At 38.6% G+C, this 27,798-nt stretch overlaps 1 protein-coding gene across 5 annotated transcripts in view; it reads right to left on the minus strand.

Moving 5' to 3' along the window:
- PTPRA (protein tyrosine phosphatase receptor type A) overlaps window positions 1-27,798 on the minus strand; it is a 170,620-nt gene that overhangs the window by 93,555 nt on the left and 49,267 nt on the right. For 3 of the 5 annotated variants that reach the window (XM_052651292.1, XM_052651295.1, XM_052651291.1), the window contains exon 2: window positions 27,258-27,339. The exons of the other annotated variants lie outside the window; for them this stretch is intronic. In XM_052651292.1, the coding sequence (XP_052507252.1) occupies window positions 27,258-27,287 (30 nt within the window). In that variant the 5' untranslated portion in view covers window positions 27,288-27,339. The remainder of the gene's footprint in view (window positions 1-27,257; window positions 27,340-27,798) is intronic. 5 annotated transcript variants of the gene reach the window in all.

The following is a 27,798-nucleotide window of genomic DNA, read 5'->3' on the forward strand; positions in this document are numbered from 1 at the left end:
GTGGGGCTGCAAAGGAGAGGGGTGCTCCTGCCCTTGAGGAGCTCACATCTAAAGTGTTCTCTCACCCACCATTCTCATGTTACTCAAAACATTTCAGGTTAGTCAATAAAATCCTTGTACTCCAGGAGGTAGATGAACATGGCTTTTCTCCATTTTGATTCATCTGTTTTCTTTCCTTTAAGTAGAGGAGTAAGATGGAAAATTCTCATTCTTCTCTGCTATGATTAATTCCCCATTAAAGGCATGACCTGATCTGCTCTCATTTTACTAAATCAACAGGTGCAATGCTTACTATACACACCAAACAGTGCAAGCACTTGTAAGGAATACAAAGAAACCTGATGTGCTCTCTCTCATGTGTTTCTTTCATTACTTCCCATTCCATCTCCACATTTGTCCCCTCCTTCTCTCCCTCCATTTTGCTCTGAATGAAGAATTAGGTAACTGGTCTAAGATCACAGAACTAGATCTAGTACCTAGATTTGTCAATTCCCAATTCACTAGTCTTTCTGAAACAAAATCAAAGTAAAATGGTGGTGGAGGCAGGGTAGGGGGGTGTTGTCTCCCAGACTCATTAGTATGGTTCTAAATCAATCTCAATCACTCTGGGGATTCCCTGATAGCTCAGTTGGTAAAGAAGCTGCCTGCAATGCAGGAGACCCCAGACTGATTCCTGGGTTGGGAAGATTCGATGAAGAAGAGATAGGCTACCCACTCTAGTATTTTTGGGCTTCCCTTGGGGCTCAGTTTGTAAAGAATCCACCGGCAATGCGGGAAACCTGGGTTCAATCCCTGGGTTGGGAAAATCCCCTGGAGAAGGGAAAGGCTACCTACTCCAGTATTATGGCCTAGAGAATTCCATGGACTGTATAGTCCATGGGGTCGCAAACTGTTGGACATGACGGAGCAACTTTACTTTCAAATCAATACCAACTCTCTCCCCCTACCCAAGTTTTTTGTTGCCATCCATTCCCTAACTGGCACTGCTGCTATTTGAACACTTCTGCTCCCAGTCTTGTCATATCAGCTAGGTCTCAGTTTTAACAAAACTTGCTCCAGTTAGTTAAATAGGACCATTCTCACTCCTTCCCTACCCCAAATATTCACTACCATAAAGATCTATTCATTGCTTTCCAAAAACTTAATTGTATACACATTTACCTGTGAATTATAGTCAATACTCTGTGCTCCATGTGAATCAAAGACTATGACTACTCTGCTCACAGGATCTACCCAACACTTAGCAAAGTTCCCCACAAATAACAAGTATCCCATGTAGTGGACTGCCTCTGCTTAAAAGCAACACAAACTCTTGAAACTGGATTAAAACAATTCAAGACCCCCAAGAAAGACTTGTAACAAATTTAAATCTTCCAGAAAAAGATGTCATACTAGGTCTCATATTATTTCTACAAGCAATTTTAAAAATAAAATGTTTGGTTCATGAGAAAATAACAAGAAAAACAGTAAAAAACAGACAAGAACAGTACCACAGCATTGAGAATTCCAGCCAAGCATTAGTGCTACTAAAAAATGTAATAGAAAAACTAGAAAAAGAAAAAAGACCGAACATAAGTTTAAGAACTGACTGAGAAAACACAACATTTGAAACAAAGATCTCAATAGAAGGATTTAAGAACAGATAAAATACAGCTGAAGAGAAAGTTCATGAAATGGAAGATAGGTCAAAAGGATGTATCTAGAATAAAGCAGAGGGAGGTAAGAGGATAAAAAGCATACAAGAGAGGATAGGTGGTATAGAGAATATGAGTAAGATGATATAAGGTACATGCAATATGAGTCCCAGATAAAAGGACAGAAGAAATATTTCAAGAGACAAAGGCTAAAAATTCCCCCAAACTGATAAAAGACATCAAGCAACAGATTTACGTAGCTCCAAGAACCCCAAGCAGATAAACAAACATGAAATCTATGTATAGATACACCAAAGTAATACTACTGAAAAAGAATTTTTAAAAAAATTAAGCATTAAGAAAGGGGAAAAAAGACACCATGGTAGACTGCAAAGATGGCTACAAACATTCCTTCCATTTCTGTACATATATCTTCTATAATGAGACTTTAGTATTCCTCCTACCAAAAGGTGAAATATATTTTCCCATCTCTTTTGAATTTAAGCTGGCCTTGTGACTCAGGCTTTCCTGATAGCTCAGTTGGCAAAGAATCCACCTGCAATGCAGGAGACCCAGGTCAATTCCTGGGTCAGGAAGATTTGCTGGAGAAGGGACAGGCTACCCACTTCAGTATTCTTGGGCTTCCCTTGTGACTCAGCTGGTAAAGAATCTGCCTGCAATGTGGGAGACCAGGGTTTGATCCCTGGGTTGGGAAGATCCCCTGGAGAAGGGAAAGGCTATCCACTCCAGTATTCTGGCCTGGTGAATTCCATGGACTGTATAGTCCATGGGGTTATAAAGAGTTGGACACAACTGAGTGACTTTCACTTTCACTTGTAACTTGACTGAACCAATATAATGCAACAGAAGTAATGGTGTAATTTTTAAGTTGAGACCTAAGTACTTTTGCCTGGAAAATCCCATGGATGGAGGAGCCTGGTGGGCTGCAGTCCATGGGGTCGCAGAGTCAGACACGACTGAGAGACTTCACTTTCACTTTTCACTTTCATGCACTGGAGAAGGAAATAGCAACCCACTCCAGTGTTCTTGCCTGGAGAATCCCAGGGACGGAGGAGCCTGGTGGGCTGCCATCTATGGGTTCGCACAGAGTCAGACATGATTGAAGCGACTTAGCAGCAGCAGCAAAGAGAACTTACAACTTTCATTTTGCTCTCTGGGAACACTGTTGCCATAATGTGAAATAGCCCATGCTGACCTCTTTACATAGACAGCTCCAGCAAACAGGTAACACCGACTGTCAGAGTTTTAGACAGCTCCAGCAAACAGGTAACACCAACTGTCAAGAGTTTTAGACAGCTCCAGCAAACAGGTAACACCGACTGTCAGAGTTTTAGACAGCTCCAGCAAACAGGTAACACCAACTGTCAAGAGTTTTAGACAGCTCCAGCAAACAGGTAACACCAACTGTCAGAGTTTTAGACAGCTCCAGCAAACAGGTAACACCAACTGTCAGAGATGTACTTAAAACAATCTCAGTCCCAGATTAACCACTAGCTGACTATAGCAACACAAATGACTCTAGTCAATACCACAGAGGAACTAAACAGCAAACTCAGCACAGATTGCTGATTCACAGAATCATAAGCTAATTACAGATCTTCCTCAACTTATGGTGGGGTTATGTCCAGATACACTTACTGTGAGCTGAAAAAAGTCCAATTCAAAAATGCATTTAAGTATGGACCCAGAGTGTCATACTGAGTGAAGTTAAGTCAGACAGAGCAGCAGTATCATATGGCATCCCTTATATGTGGAATTAAAAAAAAAAGATATAAAAATGCATTAAAAATATTTCTTGTAATGCATTTAGTAATTTAACCTACCAAACATAAGAGCTTATCTTAGTTTACCTTAAATGTGTTCAGAACACTTAACATTAGCCTATAGTTGAGCAAAATTTTATAATAAAGTATTGAATATCTCACATAACTTACTGACTACAGTGGGTGGCTAAATCTAATCAGTTGAAAGCATGAACAAAACAAAAAGCTGATTCCCTAAGTCAGGGAATTCTCTAACAGACTACCTTTAAAATTCAACTTTTTTGAGTCTCTAATCTATTGCCCAACCCCTCATCAGATTTTGAACTAGACAAGTTGCCACTATTGGGTGAGTCATTTCCTTAAACTGAAACTTTTTATATATACATGCACATGCTACCTACTGGTTCTGTTTCTCTGGAGAATCCTTACTACTACAGACAAAAGCCAGAAGACAATGTAATGATAATCATAAAAGGGCAAAAAAAAAAAAAAAAAAAAAGCCATCTTAGAATTCTACAGTCAGCAAAAATATCTTAAGACTCTTGAGGTGAAATTTAAGAATTTTCAGATCAAGAAAAGCAGGCAAAATTCATCACTGGCAAAACTATAGTAAGAAATTACTAAATGACATTTTTTTCAGGCAGAGGGAAAACAATTTCAAAAAGAGTCTGAGAGAAGACTCGGAAATGAAAATGGTAATATGTAGATACATCTAAATGTATACCAACCATATAGAACAATAATAATATCTTTTGGAGTTTAAAACAAATATAGGTATACATGGAGAGGGAGATTGAAGAGGTCAAGTGTTTCAAGGTCTTTACACTGCTTAAGAACCAATGTACCAATATATTGTTAACATTGATCTGATAGTCTAACCTGCTTGTTGTAATCTCTAAAGTAATCACAAAACAATATAAAGTTTATAACTTTAAGGATAAGAGGGGGGGAAATGCAGTAGTAAAAAAGCCAGTCAATGCAAAAGCAAGAAGAGAGAAAAAGGAACCTAGAACAAATGGGTCAAATAGAAAGCAAGGAGTAAGATGGCAGATTTAAATTAAAATATATTAATTATGGGCTTCCTTTGTAGCTCAGTTGGTAAAGAATCTGCCTGCAGCGCAGAAGACTCAGGTTTGATTCCTGGGTCAGGAAGATCCCCTGGAGGAGGAAATGGCAACCCACTCTAGTATTCTTGCCTGGAGAATCCCACGGACAGAGGAGCCTGGCAGGCTAAAGTCGATGGGGTTGCAAAGAGTCAGACACGACTTAGTGACTAAGCCACCAACCATATTAATTATATTAAATGAACTAAATGTTCCAACTAAAACATGAAAATTATGACCTAAAAGCAAAAAAAAAAAAAAAAAAAAAAAGAACTATGTGCTGTTTGTAAGAAACACTGAAAATATAAATACATAAAAAAAGCTGACAATAAAAAAGCAGAATAAAATAATCTATGAAAATAGAATAACTCTGGTATCGATATGTGACAAAGCACGCATGTGCACATATACGCACACAAACAATAATTCTAACCAAGAAAATATAGCACATGTTATAATTATACTACAATGAGACCAAGTAAGTCTTAATTCAGAAATTTAGCAACAATCTGTTCTTAGGAAACATATTAATAAACATTCTCACAAAAATAATTCAAAATATAAAAGCCACATGATTACCCTGATAGTTGCCAGAAAAGCTGCTTGTAAAACTTCTGATCTTTAAAAATGCATTCATTAGACAAAAACACTTACTGAGCACTCATTTTGTGCCAGGTCCTACTCCTGGTACTAGAAATGAAATCGTAATAAGCAAAACCTAACTGAATCCCTGCCTTCATGAAACTGCAGTCTAGGAGCAAAAAAACCTGACATTAAATAACTAACCTCAGAGATAAACATGGGAGAAGACTTACAAGACTCTTAATAGCCTATAAAAAGAAAATCTGACCAAGATCAGGGAACTCAGTAAAGCTTCTTGAGGACTCCTGACTCTTGAACTGAGAAGTTAAAGATGAATAGGAGTTGAGCACGCAAGGAGGTAAGGGAACCCTATTCCATCTAGCCAATGGTCTCAGAAATGGTGGAAACAAAGCCAGAAAGCAGCCATTGTGTCTAGAGCACAAACAACAAAGAAGATCATGGTACCAGAGAAGGGTGGAGATGTATCCAGGTCAGGACCACATATGGGGGACTCTTCTTTGTCCTAAGAGCATTAAGAAGCCTTTGAAGAGTAGAAGCATGAATTCTATTTCTACTAGAGGGTTACTTACCTGTCAGGCATTTTGGAATGAATACTCTAGCTGGGTATAGGACAGTGGTCCCCAATCTTTTTGGCACCAGGGACCAGTTTCGTGGAAGATAATTTTTCCATGGACCCAGGGTGGTGACGGTGGTGAAGAGTTTCAGAATGATTCAAGTGCATTACATTTATTGTGCTCCTATGAGAATCTAATGCCACCACTGATCTGATCGTAGGTAATGTGAGCAATGAAATACAGATGAAGCTTCGCTCACCCGCTACTCACCTCCTGCTGTGCAGCCTGGTTCCTAACAGGCCATGGACTGGTACTGTGGGGATAGCTTGTAGAGAGAACAGAGTTCAGGACCTGAGGAGAAAGCCAGGCTACTGGCAAAGATGTAAAGTATTACAAGTAGGAGACATTTATGAGGTAAATTGCACAGGACTTGATTAGTGGATTTTCTCTTGAGCTGAGAGAGAGGAAGGCATCAAATGCTACTCCTCGGACTTCTGGTTTACCAAGTTTGTGCCATTTGATGAGTCAAAGAACAAAGGAAAATAATCACATTTGTGAGGGAAAGTTCTCAGGAATCCTTAAAAACCAGAAACAAAACAATCTTTCAACTGAAAAAATTAAATATCTCAAAATAATGGTCAACAACATATTGAAAAGTAAAACACTGAAATCATTTTCATTTGTCACTAAACCAGGACAAAAAAGCACATAAGCTATCACTACAATGATTTAATCTTCTACAATAGGGATTGGCACACAATCTCTGTTGCAACTACTCAACTCTGCCGCTGTACTATAAAAGCAGCTGTAGACAATATGAAAATGAATGAGCATAGTTGTATTTCAAAAAAACTTCATTTATGAACACTTAAATTTCATGTAGTGTTCCTACGGTATCCTTTCGAGTCTTTTCCCATCCACTTAAAAATGTAAAACTCATTTTGTGCTCATATGTCATACCAAAAAAAAAAAAAAGGCAGTATGATGAATATGGGAGATGGGCCAGTTTGCTGACCTCTGTTCTAGAAGTTCCAGTTAATGAGGGGAGAAAACAAAATGAGCTGTAACTATTGGGGAACCGCACCTAAACTTAACACATACAAGGCTGTGTACTTTTTTTTTTTTTTTTTTTTTTTTTTTTAATTTTTATTTTTATTTTTTATTTTTTTTAATTTTAAAATCTTTAATTCTTACATGTGTTCCCAAACATGAACCCCCCTCCCACCTCCCTCCCCATAACATCTCTGTGGGTCATCCCCATGCACCAGCCCCAAGCATGCTGTATCCTGCGTCAGACATAGACTAGCGATTCAATTCTTACATGATAGTATACATGATAGAATGCCATTCTCCCATATCATCCCACCCTCTCCCTCTCCCTCTGAGTCCAAAAGTCCGTTATAGACAGCTGCGTCTTTTTCCTGTCTTGCATACAGGGTCGTCATTGCCATCTTTCTAAATTCCGTATATATGTGTTAGTATACTGTATTGGTGTTTTTCTTTCTGGCTTACTTCACTCTGTATAATCGGCTCCAGTTTCGTCCATCTCATCAGAACTGATTCAAATGAATTCTTTTTAACGGCTGAGTAATACTCCATTGTGTATATGTACCACAGCTTTCTTATCCATTCATCTGCTGATGGACATCTAGGTTGTTTCCATGTCCTGGCTATTATAAACAGTGCTGCGATGAACATTGGGGTACATGTGTCTCTTTCAATTCTGGTTTCCTCGGTGTGTATGCCCAGCAGTGGGATTGCTGGGTCAAGGCTGTGTACTTATAAGGCTGTGTACTTATGAAAAGTAAGTATACAGGTGTTAAACCAGTGTTCATAAACTCAAGTTTATAATTTAAAACAAACTAGACTTTCAATTCAGAACAAGATGGAGTAAGTATATTTCACCCTATTCCTCCCACCAATTAGAACAACAACAAAAAACTCACACAAAATTCATGAAGCAATTGAGACGATTACAAACTGGAGAAAAAATAAGGTGGATTAGCTAGGCACCAGGGAACACAACGACTGACACAAGGACAGAACTTCCTGCAGGAAGTTTCCTATTTTTTGTTTGGCTTGGTTTGGACTGACTCCTAATATGTCCTGTCCTGAGCTCTGGAGAGGCCCACAACCTGAAAACAAAAATGAGCACAAACAAAAAAGTACCAAGAAAAGCCTGCTTCTACAGACAAAAGACCAGGAAAAGGGTGACACAGCAAGACAGAAACATCTTGACATACACAATCCAGGCAAACAAAAACAGACAAGTGGCATCCCTCCGCCTCACTAGGTACTGCTTCCCAGCTCTGTCCAGTATCAGTGAGGCATCCCCTCCCCTCACCCACTGGGCTGCAGCTTTGAAGACTGTGGGTAGAGCTCTGTCTTCCATTTCTACCCTGGAATATTAAGGTGGAGCTTCACCCTAGTCCAACTAGAAAATGGGGTGAAGATTATGTGAGGAGGGAGCTAGAAAAATGAGCTAGAAAAATGAATCTTCTAAATATCAGTACAAAATCCTAGACCACCTCTAACAACCTATGCTAGAAAAATGAATCTTCTAAATATCAGTACAAAATCCTAGACCACCTCTAACAACCTATGCATAAAAGTGACCAGAAATAGCACAGTAAAAGGTTTCAATACTAAACTCTGGTATGAAATAAAGCCCAAGTTTCAGATTGGTCTCCTGGTAGCACACAAGTAGGGCAGAGCAGAGTAACAGAGCAAGATTTTGAAAATTAAACTGACTTTTGAACTACAGTCAACAAAAGTAGGCTAGGGTGTGTGCTCCAAACCTAAACAGGTTGACTGCCTGTTAAATAAAAAGGTTTAAATGGGAACAGAACACTCAAAATGGATAGGATGCAGTTCAAAACCGCTTGTCACACCAGGAACCACGGAAGTCTCAACTTGAATGAAGAAAAGATAATCACAATTATAAATAACTAAATAATACAATATATTGTATTATTGTATTGTATTATAAATAAAAATGTAAAACCCATTTTGTGCTCTTATGTCATACTGAAAAAAAAAAGGCAGTAGGCTGAACATGGGAGATGGGCCAGTTGTATTACAATACAATAATACAATAAATACTGTAATAAATATTACAATAAGATAACACAGATTTTAAATTATTTGGAAATTATTTTAAAGCAGCTATCCAAAGAACTCTCCAAAAAGAAATCATAAACACTCAGGAAACAGAAGATATAGAGAGTATCAGATAGAAATTTTAGAACTAAAAGCACAAAAGTTGACACTGAAAAAGAAACAAAGCAAACAAACACTGGATGGGGACTTCCCTGGAGGTCTAGTGGTTAACCTTTCACCTCCCAATGCAAGTGGTGCAGGTTCAATCCCTGGTCAGGGAGCTGAAATTCCATATGCCTTACTGTGGCCAAAAAAACAGAATACAGACAAGAAAAGCAATATTGTAACAAATCCAATAAAGACTTTTAAAAACTCAATAGCAGAATGAAAATGACAGAGGAAACAATCAATGAACTTAAAACAAATCAATAGAAAAGGTCGATTCTACAACTGAGAGGAAACAGATTAAAAAACAGAAATGAATAGCACCTCAGAGTTCTGTGGGACAATAATAAAGATCTAACATTTTCACCACTAGTGTCCCAAAAATGAGAAGAAAAAGAATGCAGAGATAAACATACATATATATATTTGAAAAATGATAGATGAAAATATTCCAAATTTAGTTAAGGATTATAAACCTTCAAACTGCTGAAAACTGATGACAAAGTACTGAAAGAAGCCGGAGAGAAATGATATGCTACTTCTAAGAGAATAACAATTTGAAGGACAGTGTATTTTCCACCAAAAACAATGGAAAGTAAAAGGAAGTATATAATATTTTTCAAATGCTAAAAGGATCAAGCCAAAATATTCAGTTCAGTAGTTAAGTCGTGTCCAACTCTTTGTGACCCCATGAACCACAACACGACAGGCCTCCCTGTCCATCACCAACTCCTGGAGTCCATCCAAACCCATTTCCACTGAGTCGGTGATGCCACCCAACCATCTCATCTTCTGTCATCGCCTTCTCCTCCTGCCCTCAGTCCTTCCCAGCATCAGGGTCTTTTCAAATGAGTCAGCTCTTCGTATGAGGTGGCCAAAGTATTGGAGTTTCAGCTTCAAAATCAGTCCTTTCAGTGAACACCCAGGACTGATCTCCTTTAGGATGGACTGGTTGGATCTTCTTGCTGTCCAAGGGACTCTCAAGAGTCTTCTCCAACACCACAGTTCAAAAGCATCAATTCTTCGGAGCTCAGGTTTCTTTATACCAACTCTCACATATGTACATGACCACTGAAAAAACCACAGCCTTGACTAGACAGACCTTTGTTGACAAAGTGATGTTTCTGCTTTTTAATATGCTGTCTAGGTTGGTCATAACTTTCCTTCCAAGGAGTAAGCGTCTTTTAATTTCATCGCTGCAATCACCATCTGCAATGATTTTGGAGCACAGAAAAATAAAGTCAGCCACTGTCATGCCATCTACTTGCCATGAAGTGATGGGACTGGATGCCATGATCTTCGTTTTCTGAATGTTGAGCTTTAAGCCTGCTTTTTCACTCTCCTCTTTCACTTTCATCAAGAGGCCCTTTAGCTCTTCTTCACTTTCAGCCATAAAGGTGGTGTCATCTGCATATCTGAGGTTATTGATATTTCTCCTGGCAATCTTGATTCCAGCTTGTGCTTCTTCCAGTCCAGCGTTTCTCATGATATTCTCTGCATATAAGTTAAATAAGCAGGGTGACAATATACAGCCTTGATGTACTCCTTTTCCTATCTGGAACCAGTCTGTTGTTCCATGTCCAGTTCTAACTGTTGCTTCCTGACCTGCATACAGATTTCTCAGGAGGCAGGTCAGGTGGTCTGGGATTCCCATCTCTTTCAGAATTTTCCACAGTTTACTGTGATCCACACAGTCAAAGGCTTTGGCATAGTCAATAAAGCAGATGTTTTTCTGGAACTCTTGCTTTTTCCATGATCCAGCGGATGTTGGCAATTTGATCTCTGGTTCCTCTGCCTTTTCTAAAACCAGCTTAAACATCTCGAAGTTTACAGTTCACGTACTGCTGAAACCGGGCTTGGAGAATTTTGAGCATTACTTTACTAGCGTGTGAGATGAGTGCAATAGTGCAGTAGTTTGAGCATTCTTTGGCACTGCCTTTCTTTGGGATTGGAATGAAAACTGACCTTTTCTAGTCCTGTGGCCACTACTACTAAGTTTTCCAAATTTGCTGGCATATTGAGTGCAGCACTTTCACAGCATCATCTTTCAGGATTTGAAATAGCTCAACTGGAATTCCATCACCTCCACTAGCTTTGTTCATAGTGATGCTTCCTAAGGCCCACCTGACTTCACATTCCAGGATGTCTGGCTCGAGATGAGTGATCACATCATTGTGATTATCTGGGTCATGAAGATCTGTTTTGTATAGTTCTTCATATGACATTAGAGTAAAAAACATCCTTCAGGAATGAAGATGAGAAAAAGACAGTGGCAGATGAAGGAATAATGTGTCATCAACAAAACAGCTCTAAAAGAATGGTTAAAGGAATTTTTTCACACAGGAAATAAATGACAGAACCCTCAAACATCAGGAATAATGAGCAGTAGAAAGGGTGTGTGCCCACACGTGTATATATGTTACACATGTACTGTGTATGAACATATACATAAATACTAATACATATATACTAATTAAACAATTTTCCCCTTGTTCAGTTTTTAGAATTATGTTTGATGGTTGAAAGTAAAAATTGTAACATTGCCCTGTGGTTTTCAACATACATAAAGGTAACACTTAAGACAACTGTTTCATAAAAGGGGTAAGGGCCTAAAAGGTAGTAAGGTTTCCACCTTCCACTTAAAGGGGCAAAAGATCAATTAGCAGATTGTGATAAATTATGTACATATATTTTAATCCCTAGAGCAATCACACAAAAAAACTATACAAAGAGATACACTAAAAACATTACAGAAAAACCAAACTGGAGTTCTAAGAAAATGTTCAGGTAACCCATAGGAATACAAGGAAGGGAAAACAGAAGAAAAATATGAAAAAGTTCATAAAATGGCAAACTTTGCCATTCATAAAATGGTAAACAAATGAAAAATACTGAAAATTACATTCGATATAAATAGTCTAATTATACCAACTAAAAAGACAAGGATGAGAGGAATTGGTTAAAAAAGGAAAAAGACCTAACTATAAGCTGTCTAGGGAGCTTCCCTGATAGCTCAGTTGGTAAAGAATCTGCCTGCAATGCAGGAGACCTGGGTTTGATCCCTGGGTTGGGAAGATCCCCTGGAGAAGGGAAAGGCTACCCATTCCAGTATTCTGGCCTGGAAAATTCCATGTATAGTACATGAGGTTGTAAAGAGTTGGACATAACTGAGCAACTTTCACTTCAATTCACTTCATATGCTGTCTATAATAAACTTACTTCAAAGATAATGATATAGAAAGGTTAGAAATAAATGGATTCCATGTTTTAGGAGGAGAAAAGGAAGGATAAAAAAGTATAGCACAGAAGATGTTTAGAGTAGTGAAACTATTTGGTATGATACTGTAATGGATATATGTCACTGTATATTTGTTAAAATTCATAAAATGTACAATACAAAGAATAAACCCTAATGTAATCTATGAATTTCTAGTTAATAACAATGTATCAATATTGGTTTATCAGTTGTAACAAATCAACCACATGTATGCAAAATGTTAATAAAGGAAACTGGTGGGAGTTGGTAAGAAGAGGGTATATGGGAGCTCTGTATTTTCTACTTTGAGCTACCCAAATTTTTTTGTCAATTAAAAAAAAATGGATGAGGAAAGACATACCATGCAAATATGGAACAAAAGAAAGCTGAAGTAGCCACGTTACACTGGATAAAGTATTTTTCAGAACAAGGAAAATTATCAGAAACAAAAAGAAATAATACATAATGATTCAGTTCAGTTCAGTCGCTCATGATTAAAGGGCCAATTTTAAATAGACATAAGATTCTAAATGTGTATGCACCAGAAAACAGCTTAAAATACATGAAGCAAAAATTGGCCTAATTGAAAACAGAGAAAGACAAATTAATAACCCCCTCTCAGTAACTGACAAAAAATCTTAACTGAAAATCAGCAACAGAAAGAACACTACCATCAACCAATAAGACCTAACTAACATTTATAGTACACTCTATCCAAGAGCAGGCTAGACTTTTTTTTGTAAACTCCTATGGAATACTCTCTAAGACAGACCACATCCTGGTTCATAAAGCAAACCTCCACAACTGTAAAGAAGGGATATCACTGTAGAAACCACAGACATCAAACGGATAAGGGGATACTAAGAACAATTTTGTATACAGAAATCCAACAACTCAGACAAAATGCACAAATTCCTTGAAAATCACAAGCTTCTGTAACTTTTAAAGAAATGTTTAACTTCAGAAAAACAAATCTTAAGGCCAAGATGGCTTCAATGGCAAGTCCCACAAATATTTAAAAAGGAAATAATAACCATTCTACACTTGCCATAATAACACCCATTCTCTCTCTTCCAAAAAATAAAGATGAACACTTTCCAATTCTCATTTTTATACTGATATTATCCTGATAAAACCAGACAGTAAACAAAAAACAAAATTACAGACCAATTCCCCCTATGGACACAGAAACAAAAATCCTTAGCAGAATATTACCAAAAAAAATGCAGCAATACATAAAAAGAAAAATATACAGTAAACAAGTGAGATTTATCCCAGGAATGTAAGGCTGTTTCCAAAAAAAAACTGTCAATCAATAGATCCTATCAACAGATGCAGACAAAACATTTGACAGAAGCCAACTATCACTCATGAGAAAAACGCTCAGCAAACTTGAAATTTATGGAATTTCTCCCACTACCTGATAAAAGGCATCTAAACAAAATAAAAACAAAAAACCTAGTTTGAATACTTCCTCCTAAAATTATGAACAAAACCAAGATACCTGCTCTCACCATTCCTATTTAACATAGTACCCCAAGTCCTAGCCAGCGCAATAAGGCAAGAAAAGGAAATAAAATCTTCCACAGATTGTAAAGTAGGGGACATGACTAACCTCATAGAAAACCTTAGGGAATCAATTTTAAAACTCTTGAAACTACTTAGTTTAATAATGTTACAAGATATTAAGATCAACACAGGAAAATCAGTAATATTTTAGTATACTAAGAATGACTCTATTAGTCTTTGCCCTGCTTCATTCTGCATTCCAAGGCCAAATTTGCCTGTTACTCCAGGTGTTTCTTGACTTCCTACTTTTGCATTCCAGCCCCCTATAATGAAAAGGACATCTTTTTTGGGTGTTAGTTCTAAAAGGTCTTGTAGGTCTTCAAAGAACCGTCCAACTTCAGCTTGTTCAGCGTTACTGGTTGGGGCATAGACTTGGATTACTGTGATATTGAATGGTTTGCCTTGGAAACGAACAGAGATCATTCTGTCGTTTTTGAGATTGCATCCAAGTACTGCATTTTGGACTCTTTTGTTGACCATGATGGCTACTCCATTTCTTCTGAGGGATTCCTGCCCGCAGTAGTAGATATAATGGTCATCTGAGTTAAACTCGCCCATTCCAGTCCATTTTAGTTCGCTGATTCCTAGAATGTCGACGTTCACCCTTGCCATCTCTTGTTGGACGACTTCCAATTTGCCTTGATTCATGGACCTGACATTCCAGGTTCCTATGCAATATTGCTCTTTACAGCACTAGACCTTGCTTCTATCACCAGTCACATCCACAACTGGGTATTGTTTTTGCTTTGGCTCCATCCCTTCATTCTTTCTGGAGTTATTTCTCCACTGAACTCCAGTAGCATATTGGGCACCTACTGACCTGGGGAGTTCCTCTTTCAGTATCCTATCATTTTGCCTTTTCATACTGTTCATGGGTTCTCAAGGCAAGAATACTGAAGCGGTTTGCCATTGCATTCCCAGTGGACCACATTCTGTCAGCAAAGACTAACAGAGTCTTGCCAAGAATGCACTGGTCATAGCAAACACTCTCTTCCAACAACACAAGACAAGACTCTACACATGGACATCACCAGATGGTCAACACTGAAATCAGATTGAGTATATTCTTTGCAGCCAAAAATGAAGAAGCTCTATACAGTCAGCAAAAACAAGACCGGGAGCTGACTGTGGCTCAGATCATGAACTCCTTATTGCCAAATTCAGACTTAAATTGAAGAAAGTGGGGAAAACCACTAGACCATTCAGGTATGACTTAAATCAAATCCCTTATGATTATACAGTGGAAGTGAGAAATAGATTTAAGGGCCTAGATCTGATTGATAGAGTGCCTGATGAACTATGGAATGAGGTTTGTGACACTGTACAGCAGACAGGGATCAAGACCACCCCCATGGAAAAGAAATGCAAAAAAGCAAACTGGCTGTCTGGGGAGACCTTACAAATAGCTGTGAATAGAAGAGAAGCGAAAGCAAAGGAGAAAAGGAAAGATATAAGCATCTGAATGCAGAGTTCCAAAGAATAGCAAGAAGAGATAAGAAAGCCTTCTTCAGTGATCAATGCAAAGAAATAGAGGAAAACAACAGAATGGGAAAGACTAGAGAACTCTTCAAGAAAATTAGGGATACGAAGGGAACATTTCATGCAAAGATGGGCTCAATAAAGGACAGAAATGGTATGGACCTAACAGAAGCAGAAGATAGTAAGAAGAGGTGCCAAGAATACACAGAAGAACTGTACAAAAAGATCTTCACGACCAAGATAATCATGATGGTGTGATCACTCACCTAGAGCCAGATATCCTGGAATCTGAAGTCAAGTGGGCCTTAGAAAGCATCACTATGAACAAAGCTAGTGGAGGTGATGGAATTCCAGTTGAGCTATTTCAAATCCTGAAAGATGATGCTGTGAAAGTGCTGCACTCAATTTGCCAGCAAATGTGGAAAACTTAGTAGTGGCCACAGGACTGGAAAAGGTCAGTTTTCATTCCAATCCCAAAGAAAGGCAATGCCAAAGAATGTTCAAACTACTGCACTATTGCACTCATCTCACATGCTAGTAAAGTAATGCTCAAAATTCTCCAAGCCAGGCTTCAGCAATACGTGAACCGTGAACTTCCAGATGTTCAAGCTGGTTTTAGAAAAGGCAGAGGAACCAGAGATCAAATTGCCAACATCCGCTGGATCATGGAAAAAGCAAGAGAGTTCCAGAAAAACATCTATTTCTGCTTTATTGACTATGCCAAAGCCTTTGACTGTGTGGATCACAGTAAACTGTGGAAAATTCTGAAAGAGATGGGAATCCCAGACCACCTGACCTGCCTCCTGAGAAATCTGTATGCAGGTCAGGAAGCAACAGTTAGAACTGGACATGGAACAACAGACTGGTTCCAAATAGGAAAAGGAGTACATCAAGGCTGTATATTGTCACCCTGCTTATTTAACTTCTATGCAGAGAATATCATGAGAAATGCTGGACTGGAAGAAGCACAAGCTGGAATCAAGATTGCCAGCAGAAATATCAACAACCTCAGATATGCAGATGACACCACCTTTATGGCAGAAAGTGAAGAGGAACTAAAAAGCCTCTTGATGAAAGTGGAAGTGGAGAGTGAAAAAGTTGGCTTAAAGCTCAACATTCAGAAAACGAAGATCATGCCATCTGGTCCCATCACTTCATGGGAAATAGATGGGGAAACAGTGGAAACAGTGTCAGACTTTATTTTTTGGGGCTGCATAATCACTGCAGATGGTGACTGCAGCCATGAAATTTAAAGACACTTACTCCTTGGAAGAAAAGTTATGACCAACCTAGAAAGCATATTGAAAAGCAGAGACATTACTTTGTCAACAAACGCCCGTCTAGTCAAGGCTATGGTTTTTCCAGTGGTCATGTATGGATGTGAGATTTGGACTGTGAAGAAAGCCGAGCACTGAAGAATTGATGCTTTTGAACTGTGGTGTTGGAGAAGACTCTTGAGAGTACCTCGGACAGCAAGGAGATCCAGCCAGTCCATCCTGAAGGAGGTCAGCCCTGGGATTTCTTTGGAAGGAATGATGCTAAAGCTGAAACTCCAGTACTTTGGCCACCTCATGCGAAGAGTCAAGTCATTGGAAAAGACTCTGATGCTGGGAGGGATTGGGGGCAGGAGGAGAAGGGGACGACAGAAAATGAGATGGCTGGATGGCATCACTGACTTGACAGACGTGAGTCTGAATGAACTCTGGGAGTTGGTGATGGACAGGGAGGCCTGGCATGCTGCGATTCATGAGGTCGTAAAGAATTGGACATGACTGAGAGACTGAACTGAACTGAAGAATGACTAAAGAAAAAAACAAACTTAAATGTAACACCATTTACAATCACTCCCCCAAATGGAAAATATTATTTAAGTATAAGTTTAACATAACATGTTTAGAATCTGGTATGCTGAAAATTATAAAGCACTAATGAAGAAAGTCCTAAATAATGGAAAGACATATTGTGTGCATGTTTTGGACCACTCAACATTAGTATAGCTGTCAACTCTCCCTAAAATGATCTATAGATTTAACAGAAACCCTATAAAAAATCATAGCAGTTTCCCCCCGCCTTTTTTTTGCTACACCACGCAGCATGCTAATCTTCCCCAGCCAGGGATTGAAACTGTGCTTTCTGAAGCACAAGTGCAGAAACTGAACCACCAGAGAAGTACCACAGGATTTTTGTTTTTTTGGTAGATACAGACAAGTTATAGACAATTTTTTTTAGTAGATAGCCAAGTTGATTCTAAAATTTATATGAAAAGATAAATGATTCAGAAAAAACACTACTGAAAACTTGGAGGAACCATATTATCGAATTTAAAACTTACCATATAGCTTCAGCAATCAAGAGTGTATGGTACTGAAGAAGGGACAGACACAGAGATCAATAAAACAGGATAGAGAAACTGGAAATAGACTCATAAGTATGCCTAACTGATTTCTGGCAAAGATATAAAAGCAATCCAAAGAAGGAAGAATAGTCTTTTCAATAAATGGGGATGGAGCAAATGGACTTCCATAGGCAAAGAAAAAATAGCAATCCAAAATTTATGTAAAAATTAACTGCAAATGGATCTTAGATGCTAAGATAAAGGGTAAAACTATAAAAAATGGTACTAGAAAACACAGGAGAAAACCTTTGTGACCTAAAGTTGGGCAAACAGTTTTTAGACATGACGCCAAAGCAAGACTTCTAAGAGAGGACTGGCCTTCATCAAAATTAAAAATCAAGTTTATCAAAGACCCTGTTAGGAAGATTAAAAGACAAGACACAGACTGGGGAGAAAACACATATAAAGAACACTTATCCAGAAAGTCTCTAAACACAAAAGTGAGAAGACAAAGACTCTCATTAGAATATGGACAAACACATGAAGAAATATTCACTGAAGAATATATTCAGATGGCAAATAAGGACATGAAAATGTTCACTATCATGAGAAATCAGGGAAATGCAAATTAAAGACACGATGAGATACTATTACAACACCTTTCAGAATGACCAAAATTTTTTAAACATTGACAATGCCAAATGCTAGTGAGGATAGCGAGAAACTTCATCTTTCATATAATGCTAGCAGAAACGCAAAATTTTTATAACTTGTCCAGAAAGTAGTTTGGCAGTTTCTTTAAAAACTAAACATACACTTACCACACAACATAACAATGGCACTTGTGGGCATTTATCCCAGAGAAATGGAAAACATATGCACACAAACAATGTGTACATGAATGTTCGTAACAGTTTTTTGTGTACCTCCAAACTGGACGTAATACAAATGTCTTTCAACAAGAATATGAATAAAATGCAACACATCCATACAATGCAGTGCTACTGAGCTACAAAAAAGAACAAATTACTGATACACACAAAAACTTGGATGGATCTCAAAGGCACTATGCTGAGTGAAAAAGCCAATCTCAAAAGGTTACACACATTCCATTTATATACCACACTTGAAATGAAAAACTTCTGATTTTCATTTCAGTGATAGATTGCTTCGCTGGTAGCTCAGCTGGTAAAGAATCCGCCTGCAATGCAGGAGACCCTGGTTTGATTCCTGGGTCAGGAAAATCCCTTGGAGAAGGGATAGCCTACCCACTCCAGTATTCTTGGGCTTCCCTGATGGCTCAGATGGTAAAGAATCCACCTGTAATGAGGGATTTGATCGATCCCTGGGTTGGGAAGATCCTCTGGAGAATTCCATGGACTGTGCAGTCCATGGGGTTGCAAAGAGCTGCACACGACTGAGCGACTTTCACAGTGATAGGCTGCCACAGTTATGTTGGGGAGAGGATCTGGTGATTATGAAGAGGTAGCACGAGGGATTTTTTTCTTCTTTGTGGTGGTGGAACAGTACTGTATCCTGATTATGGCAGTGGTTATACAATCTGATAAAATTTCAGTGCTGGGTTCAGAAAGCCAATTAAAACCAGTCCTTGTCTGGGATTTCCCTGGTGGTCTAGTAGTTAAGACACTGTGCTTCCACTGCAGGGGTTGATGCCTTGTAGGGGAACTAAGATCCGGCAGCTAAAAAACAGGAAAACAAAAACAGTTCTTGTCTTCAATGAGCTCATAGCCCACAGGCACACTTCTTTTTTTTGTCCCTAACTTATGCTAAACACTCCTTGAAAGCAGAATCTTCACTCAGCAAATGCCCAATACATGAAGAACAAGACTAACGATGCTTGGTTTAGAAACATATTGTAGTTTTCACTATACATGAGAAATTGAGAAAGCAATTCTTTTCCTCAGAGAGCCAACAGAGTAGAGTGGAAAACACACGGACTGTCAAGTCACACGTACTTGTATATGAATCTTAGCTCTGAGACGACTACAGCTTAGAAAAAGCTCTTGGTTTTTATGTTTTGAGTTTTCATTTCCTTATCTTTAAAATAGCAGTGTCTCCCACTGATAACAGGGGACTGCTATGAGTACTATAAAAAACATAATGTAGGGAATTCCCTGGTGGTCCAGTGGGTAGGACCTACAACTAAGATCCCACATGCCACAGAGCATAGCCAAAAAAAAAAGTAATATAAATGTAAATATATCTACACATAAAACTCCATCATAAAATCTAGTACACAGCAGGCATTTTCCAAGTTGTCCCTACACCTGTTCCTTATTCACTAATCCTTCATTATGACCAAAATGACCATTTATACTCAAATCACACATTTCTTTGCCTTAACTTTTCTGGCTTCAATTAAGCCCTCACCTTAACGTACACCTTCAAGATGAGGAACTCAAATTCTATATAACTCAATATCATAACATTCAAATTTGTAAGACTTTACACTTAAACTTTTCCCCTAAGAAGCATTCTATAGGTTTCTTGAACCTCAAAATTTGCACATATAGTGATGAGGATGAAAACAGTAATGCATTCATGTTGGTAGTAACAGCTCACTCTGTTCCTCACTTCTACAGCCACTCTGGGATGTGATCAGCAGTTGGAAGCTTACTTTGGGGTTTCTGCTGCCACAAACTAGAAATCTTCGGACTCCTAGCAGCCTGGGGTTAGAGTATCCACAAACATTTAAACAAATTTTCTTCAGTCAGTGCCTGCTTCCCTGCCAACATTTCCATGTCTTGGGCCTTTCCTACTACAGATCCCTCCTGATCAAGAGCTCATCCCATGAGTTTTCTGGGCTGTGGCTTCCTCCATTTAGTTCTTCTCTCCCAATTCCCTTTCTTTCACCTACTACAGGCCCTACTACAACTTCCTCATTGTTAAATTATTTTTTATTTACTTTTAAAATTATTATTCCTCCACTATCATTTCAGTGAGGTGCTATCAGAAAGAACAAATAAATGTCTTTAATGTGGCATCATGAACCAGAAGTCTGTAACTTGATTTTTCTTTTTGTCCTACACTATTTTATGGTCATTTTTTGATGTCAGCACACATAGTCTTACCTCACCCTCATTAATGATGACACTGTTCAGAAGCAGTGATGTACATTAAGTAAATAATAAAGAATTTGTTTAAACATACAGCAGGAACTAAAGTTGGGAGAACAGGAAAAACAGAGAGCTAATGCTATGGTCAAGTCCTCTGCATTCTTCAAAGTTTAACAGCCAGCTCATGCTCACTTACTCTGCCAGCTGACAAGTCTTTCCTATGTACTCAAAGCTCTTACTCAACTTTTCTAAGCTTTCATTCTTAAAAATGAAAGAATAGGCAAGGATTACCAAAGATAAACAGGAAAAGAAAATGACTGGAGGAAACAGGAATGATTCCAGGAAAAAAAATAAAACTTTTAAAAACTATCTTCAGAGATAAAACAAAAATAGAAGTAAAATCATAAAACAAGCAACAATTCTAGAAAATTTTTAAATAAACTGAAAATAATTCAATAGAAAGAGGCAGAGAAAAAGTTGTGAAAATCTCCCAGAAAAGAGACCTGAAAAAAGGAAACCAAAGAAAAAAAGTTTGAAAACAGGCGAGAATAGATAAGAACATTATAAGAGCAATCCAAGAGGCCGAATTAGAACTTCTGAGAGAAAGAAGTAAGAAAATGGAGTGGAGAATATCATCTAAGAAAAACATAAGGCAATCATTAAACATGAAAAATATGAGTCTGCAGATTAAGGGGGCTAGGACTTTCCTGGTGGTGGTCCAGTGACTGAGAATTCACCTTCCAATGCAGGGGACATGGGTTCGATCCTGACGGGGGAAACAGGATTCCACATAACAGAGAGCAACTAAGACCGCATGTCATAACTAAGAAAAGCCCGTGTGCTGCAAAGAAAAGATCCCTCATGCTGCAACCAAGAGCCAATGCAGCCAAATAAATATTTTCAAAAACAAAACAAAACAAAACAGATTAAGGGACCCATCAAGTACACCACTATGGAATTCTTAGAAAACAACTGACCCTTGAACAACTCAGGGGGTTAAAGGTACCAACCAGACCTCCATTACCACCACCAGTCCCCCACACAGTCAAAAATTCATGTATAAAGAATGCTTAAGAATCCATCTGCTAGACATAACAGAGAACAGACTTGTGGACACAGTGGAGGGGAAGGAGAGAGTGGGATGAACTGAGACTAGCACTGAAACACATGCAGTACCATACATAAAATAGATAGCCAGTGGGAATTTGCCATTTGACAGAGGGATCTAAAGCCAGTGCTCTGTGACAACCTAGAGGGTGGGAAGCGGGAGAGAGGGGACATATGTTGATGTATGGCAGGCACCAACACAACACTGTAAAGCAATTACCTTCCAATTAAAAATTAAAAAAAAAAAGCATCCATCTGCCAATGCAGGGGACAAGGTTCGATTCCTGGTCCTGGAAGATCTCACATGGCCTGGGGCAAAAAAGCCCATGTGCCACAGCTACTGTGCCCCAAAGCCTGTACTGCACAAGAAAAGAGAAGCCACCACAATGAGAAATCCAGGCACCACAACTAGACAGCAGCCCCACCCCCCCCATCTGGTTGAAACTCGAGAAAAGCCAACACATAGCAAGGAAGATCTAACACAGCCAAAGGAAAAAAAATTCACGTGTAACTTTATATAGTTGGCCCTCCACATCCTAGGTTTGGCATCCTCAGATTCAACCATCATATGGTGCTATATAGTACATTCAACCATACCTCTTTGTATTGCACTCGACACTACTATGCTTTGCAGAAACTGTTTTTTACAAATTGAAGGTCTGTGGCAATCCTGCATCAAGATAGTCTGTTGGTACCATTTTCCAGTACCATTTGCTTACTCTGTGTCTCTGCACCCCGTTTTGTTAGCTCTTGCAATGTTCTGAATGTGTTCATTATTATTATATTTGCTATGGTGACCTGTGATCTTTGATGTTACTACTGCAAAAAGATTATGATTGACTGAAAGCTCATTTTTCACCAATAAAGTATTTCTTAATTAGGTTAGATTTTTTTTTTAGACTTAATGTGATTGCACAGTTAGTACAAATTTTTCTTTTTATTTTTTTTACTGTATCATGTGGCTTGTGGTATCATCATAGTCATACCAGGGATTGAAGCTGGGCCCTCAGTAGTGAAAGAGTGGAGCCCTAACCACAGGACAACCAGGGAACTCCCCCTAAACATAGCTTTTACATGTACTGAGATACCAGAAAAAAATTATGTGACTCAGTTTATTGCAGTATTTATGCAGTGGTCTGGAACCAAACCCACAATATCTTCAAAGTATGCCTGTTATTTATTTTTAAAAATTTGTGTATAAGAGGAGTTCAAGCATGCAGTTCAAACCCGTACTGTTCATGATCAACTATGTATGGAAAAAAAGTTTTCAGAGAAATGATAAATTTCCTACAGGAAACAAAATGAGACTAAATTTCACATCCTATGATGAACAATGAATGCCAGAAAAAAATCGAGCAAACAAAGTTCAGAGGGAAAATACCCTGCAATTCAGAATTCTAAACCCAACCATCACTCAAACATGAGGGGAGAACAGACATCAGAAGAATCAGTTTATCTGCTGGGTACTCTTTCTCTTAAGAAGTTACTTGAGAATGAACTTTAGCACACACACAAAAAAGCTTTTAATTTTTAATTAAAAAAAGAAAACCAAGATCTAAGATCAGGGGGAAGGATACAACTTAAAAATGCAATGAGGGAAATCACAAGAAAACAGCCATGCAGATGACCTCAAGAATAACAGACTAGAATGTATATGATTGACAGCATGGGGAACAGTAGGATAATAATAAAGACAGACCAAAAAAAAAAAAAAAAAAGAGACAAGAAAAAAGAAAATCAGGAACTCCAGAAAGAAAATTCCAGTTGAGCTATTTAAATTCCTAAAAGAGGATGCTGTGAAAGCGCTGTACTCAATATGTCAGCAAATTTGGAAAACTCAGCAGTGGCCACAGGACCGAAGGTCAATTTTCATTCTAATCCCAAAGAAGGGCAATGCCAAAGAATGTTCAAACTACCATACAATTTACACTAATCTCACTTACTAGCAAGGTTATGCTCAAAATTCTTCAAGCTAGGCTTCAGCAGTAAGTGAACCCAGACCCTCCAGGTGTACAAGTTGGGTTTCAAAGAGGCAGAGGAACCAGAGATCAAACTGCTAACATTCGCTGGATTATGGAGAAAGCAAGGGAATTCCAGAAAAATGTCTACTTCTGCTTCATTGACTACACTAAAGCCTTTGTGTGGATCACAACAAACTGGAAAATTCTTAGAGAGATGGGAATACTGGACAACCTCACGTGCCTCCTGAGAAACCTGTATGCAGGCCAAGAAGCAACAGTTAGAACCAGATATGGAACAACAGATTGGTTTAAAACTGGGAAAGCAGTACGGCAAGGCTGTATATTTAAATTAAATATATTTAAATTAAATGCAGAGTGAAATGAAGTCTCTCAGTCGTATCGGACTCTTTGCGACCCCATAGACTGCAGCCTGCCAGGCTCCTCTGCCCATGGGATTTTCCAGGCAATAGTACTAGAGTGGATTGCCATTTCCTTCTCCAGGGGATCTTCCCAACCCAGGGCTCGAACCCGGGTCTCCCGCATTGTAGACAGATGCTTTACCGTCTGATCATGTGAAATGCCAGGCTGGATGAATCACAAGCTGGAATCAACACTGTCAGAAGAAGTATCAACAACCTCAGATATGCAGATGATACCACTCTAATGGCAGAAAGTGAAGAGGAACTAAAGAGCCTCTTGAGGAGGGTGAAAGAAGAGCGTAAAAAAGTGGGCTAGGCTTAAAACTCATCATTCAAAAAACTAAGACCATGGCATCTGGTCCCATCACTTCATGGCAAATAGATGGGGAAAAAGTGCAAAGTCACAGGTATTATCTTGGCCTCCAAAATCACTGCAGATGGTGACTGCAGCCATGAAATTAAAAGACGCTTGCTCCTTGGAAGAAAAGCTATGACAAACCTAAACAGCATATTAAAAAGCAGAGACATCATTTTGCCAACAAAGGTCTATATAACAGTCAAAGCTATGCTTTTTCCAGTAGTCATGTACAGATGTAAACTCTGGAAGGCTAAGTGCCAAAGAACTGACACTTTTGAACCATGGTGCTGAAGAAGGCTCTTGAGAGCCCCATGGACTTCAAGGAGATCCAACCAGTCAATCCTAAAGGAAACCAACCTTCAATATTCACTGGAAGGACTGATGCTGAAGCTCCTATACTCTGGCCCCTGATATGAAGAGCCGACTTACTGGAAAAGACCCTGATGCTGAGAAAGACTGAAGGTAAAAGGAGAAGGGGTTGGCAGAGGATGAGATGGTTAGATAATATCACCAACTCAATGTACATGAATATGAGGACATTTCACAAGATGGTGAAGGACAGGGAAGGCTGGTATAACGTCCATGGTGTCGTAAGAGTTGGATATGACTTACCAACTGAACAATAACAACTGTTATTAACAATTCATATAACAATAACAATTCATAGTAACATTACTCACAACAGCCAAAAGCTATAGACAACCCAAATGTCCACTGAAGGATGAATAAACAAAATGTGGCATATATACACAGTAGAAGATCATTTGGCCTTAAAAAGGATGGAAATTCTGATCCATGCTACAACATGAATAAACCTTGCAGATTATACTAAGTGAAATAAGCTAGACACAAAATGACAAATACTGTACAGTTCCAGTTACATGTGTACCTAGAGTAGTCAAAGCAGTCAGGGAAAGCAGAATGTGGTTGCCAGGAATTCAGGAAAAGGGGAAATGAGGAGTTAGCTATAAAAGGTACAGGATTTCAGTTGAGGAAAATGAAGTTCTAGAGACTGTTGGTGGTGATGATGGTTGCACAACAATATAAATATACTTAATGTCAATGATCTGTACACGTAAAACTGATTTAAATGGTTAATTTTTGTTACATATTTTTGTACAACAAAGAAAAAAATATGTATATGAATACTTTAACATGTAACACCTTTTCAGTGCTGCTCTCTCATACCTTTTCCTTCTCCAAACTCCTGCCAGAAGAACCACTAGTCTGATTTCTATCATCATATCTCCTGGCAACCGAACTGTATCTACTTTTTTTTGTGTCTGGCTTCTTATATATATCTGTGAGATTTATCCATATTGTTATGCAGAGGTTCATTCCTCTCTATTGCTGAGTACAATTCCACTGTATGAATGTATCACAATTTATTCATCTTTTCACCTATTTTTAGACATTTATTTCCTTTTTTTTTCTTTTTTGCTAATATAAATAAAGCTACAGTGAATATTCACATGCAAGTCTTTATGAAGACATATATTTTCATTTCTCAAGGGTAAATACCTAGGGGTAGAATTTCTGGATTATTGGATACATGTATATTTAGCTTGTAGAAAATACTCAATGATTTTCCAAAACTGTAGTGCTGGTTTACACTGCTGTTTAAAACTTGGAATGATGGGTAAGTTGATAATGAAACTCTGCTTTGCCTTTTTCATACAAGTTGTTGTTTAAATCTATACAGACTGAGTACTGAATTCTTTGAAACTCTCAATGCATCAGCTCTTCAACAAGGATCCATATCAATGTCAACTAAAAAAAATGCACAATGTGAGTTGTGAGTTGTTTTATTTGAAGCAAAATGCCAACTATAACCTAGGAGGCAGCAATTCAGGAGCTCTAAGAAACCCTTCTGAAGAGGTGGTAGGAAGGTCAGTGTATTATGTGATTTTGGTGAGGGCAGAATACATGCAATCAGGCACACATTTCTGCAGAACGTTGCTGCCAGTCTCGTAAGGGTGACTGCTAGCCACGAGGAGCACATGTCACCATGAATGATTTTAGTGCTTTTCTAGATATGAGGAGATGCAAGAAGTGGGCTCATAAAATCTTTTCCTGAAAATATCTATCTGAAGGCGTGTTCTGCCAGTTTTTCCCAGAGCACAGAGTGCCTCATTCCTTATCTCCACCCTGAAAGGATTCAGGGTGGGGTTGAAGGTCAGCGGTTGCAACTTGTAATTTGATCCTTGCAGAGGCAAATGGCAAGTGCCAATTTGTAGTTGACATCAGGAGCATCTCGGCTCTACCCAGAGAAACTCTGATTCAACAAGGGCAGGACAGCAGGGTACAGATATTTTGGTCTTTTATTTCTGAAAGCTCTTTAAGTGATCCTGATTCATGACCAGGTTGAGAACCAGTGTCTTAAAATGATGAAAATTATAACATTTTTAAGCATTAAAAAAAAAAAAACACCCTACTCTTGGGACTTCCCCAGTGACCCCGTGGCTAAGACTCTGTGTTTCTAATGCAGGGGGCCTGGGTTTGACCCCTAGTGGAGAAGCTAGATCCCACAGGCCACAACTAGGAGTTCTCATGCTGCAACTCAAGATCCTGCATACCGCAACAAAGACTTGACACAGCCAAATAAATAAATAAAAATACTCTTAAAAAAAAAAAAAGAAAACCTACTCTTATAGCCTGGAAATTAAATGGGAGTGGGAGAAAATATGATTTTAGCTATATTTTGCGAAGACAATAATTTGGGTGACAAATGTTTCCTTGTACTTCAGGTTTTACCTCTTTAGCTATTTGAACTGCATCATCCATCAACACTCATTGGAATTCCATTAAAAACCTTTCTCAGTTGTGCCACCTGCAACTAAAGAAAAAAAAACCTTTAGAAAGATGAAACAGCCCTATTTAAAGAGCACTGGTTGTTCTGGGGGAGAGGGGTACACTCTACCAAGATATCTCACAGAGTTGTACTGAACATTCCAGGAGTCACAGCACAAAACTTCATCTTAAATAGTTAATTCAGATCACTGACGAGCTCATGAGAACAGAATTCAACAATATATTAGGTCCTTATTGTAGGAGATAGGATGGAACACTCCTCCCTTGTCCAAAAACCTGGACTATTCCATGGTAGAGGTATTTATGTACCATAACATTCCCATAGGGGACATTTGGCAATGGCTGAAGACAGTTTTGATGAACAAATCATAGGATGGCCCTTCCAAAACAAAGAAGCATCCCCAAAGGCCAAAGCTGAAAACCCCAGCATTGGTCAAAAACACCCTCGGGTCTAACCTCTGCAACCTAAGTGTCTAGTGAAGTG

The sequence above is a fragment of the Budorcas taxicolor genome, chromosome 13, assembly GCF_023091745.1.
Source record: "Budorcas taxicolor isolate Tak-1 chromosome 13, Takin1.1, whole genome shotgun sequence".
In the NCBI taxonomy this organism is placed as follows: Eukaryota; Metazoa; Chordata; class Mammalia; order Artiodactyla; family Bovidae; genus Budorcas; species Budorcas taxicolor.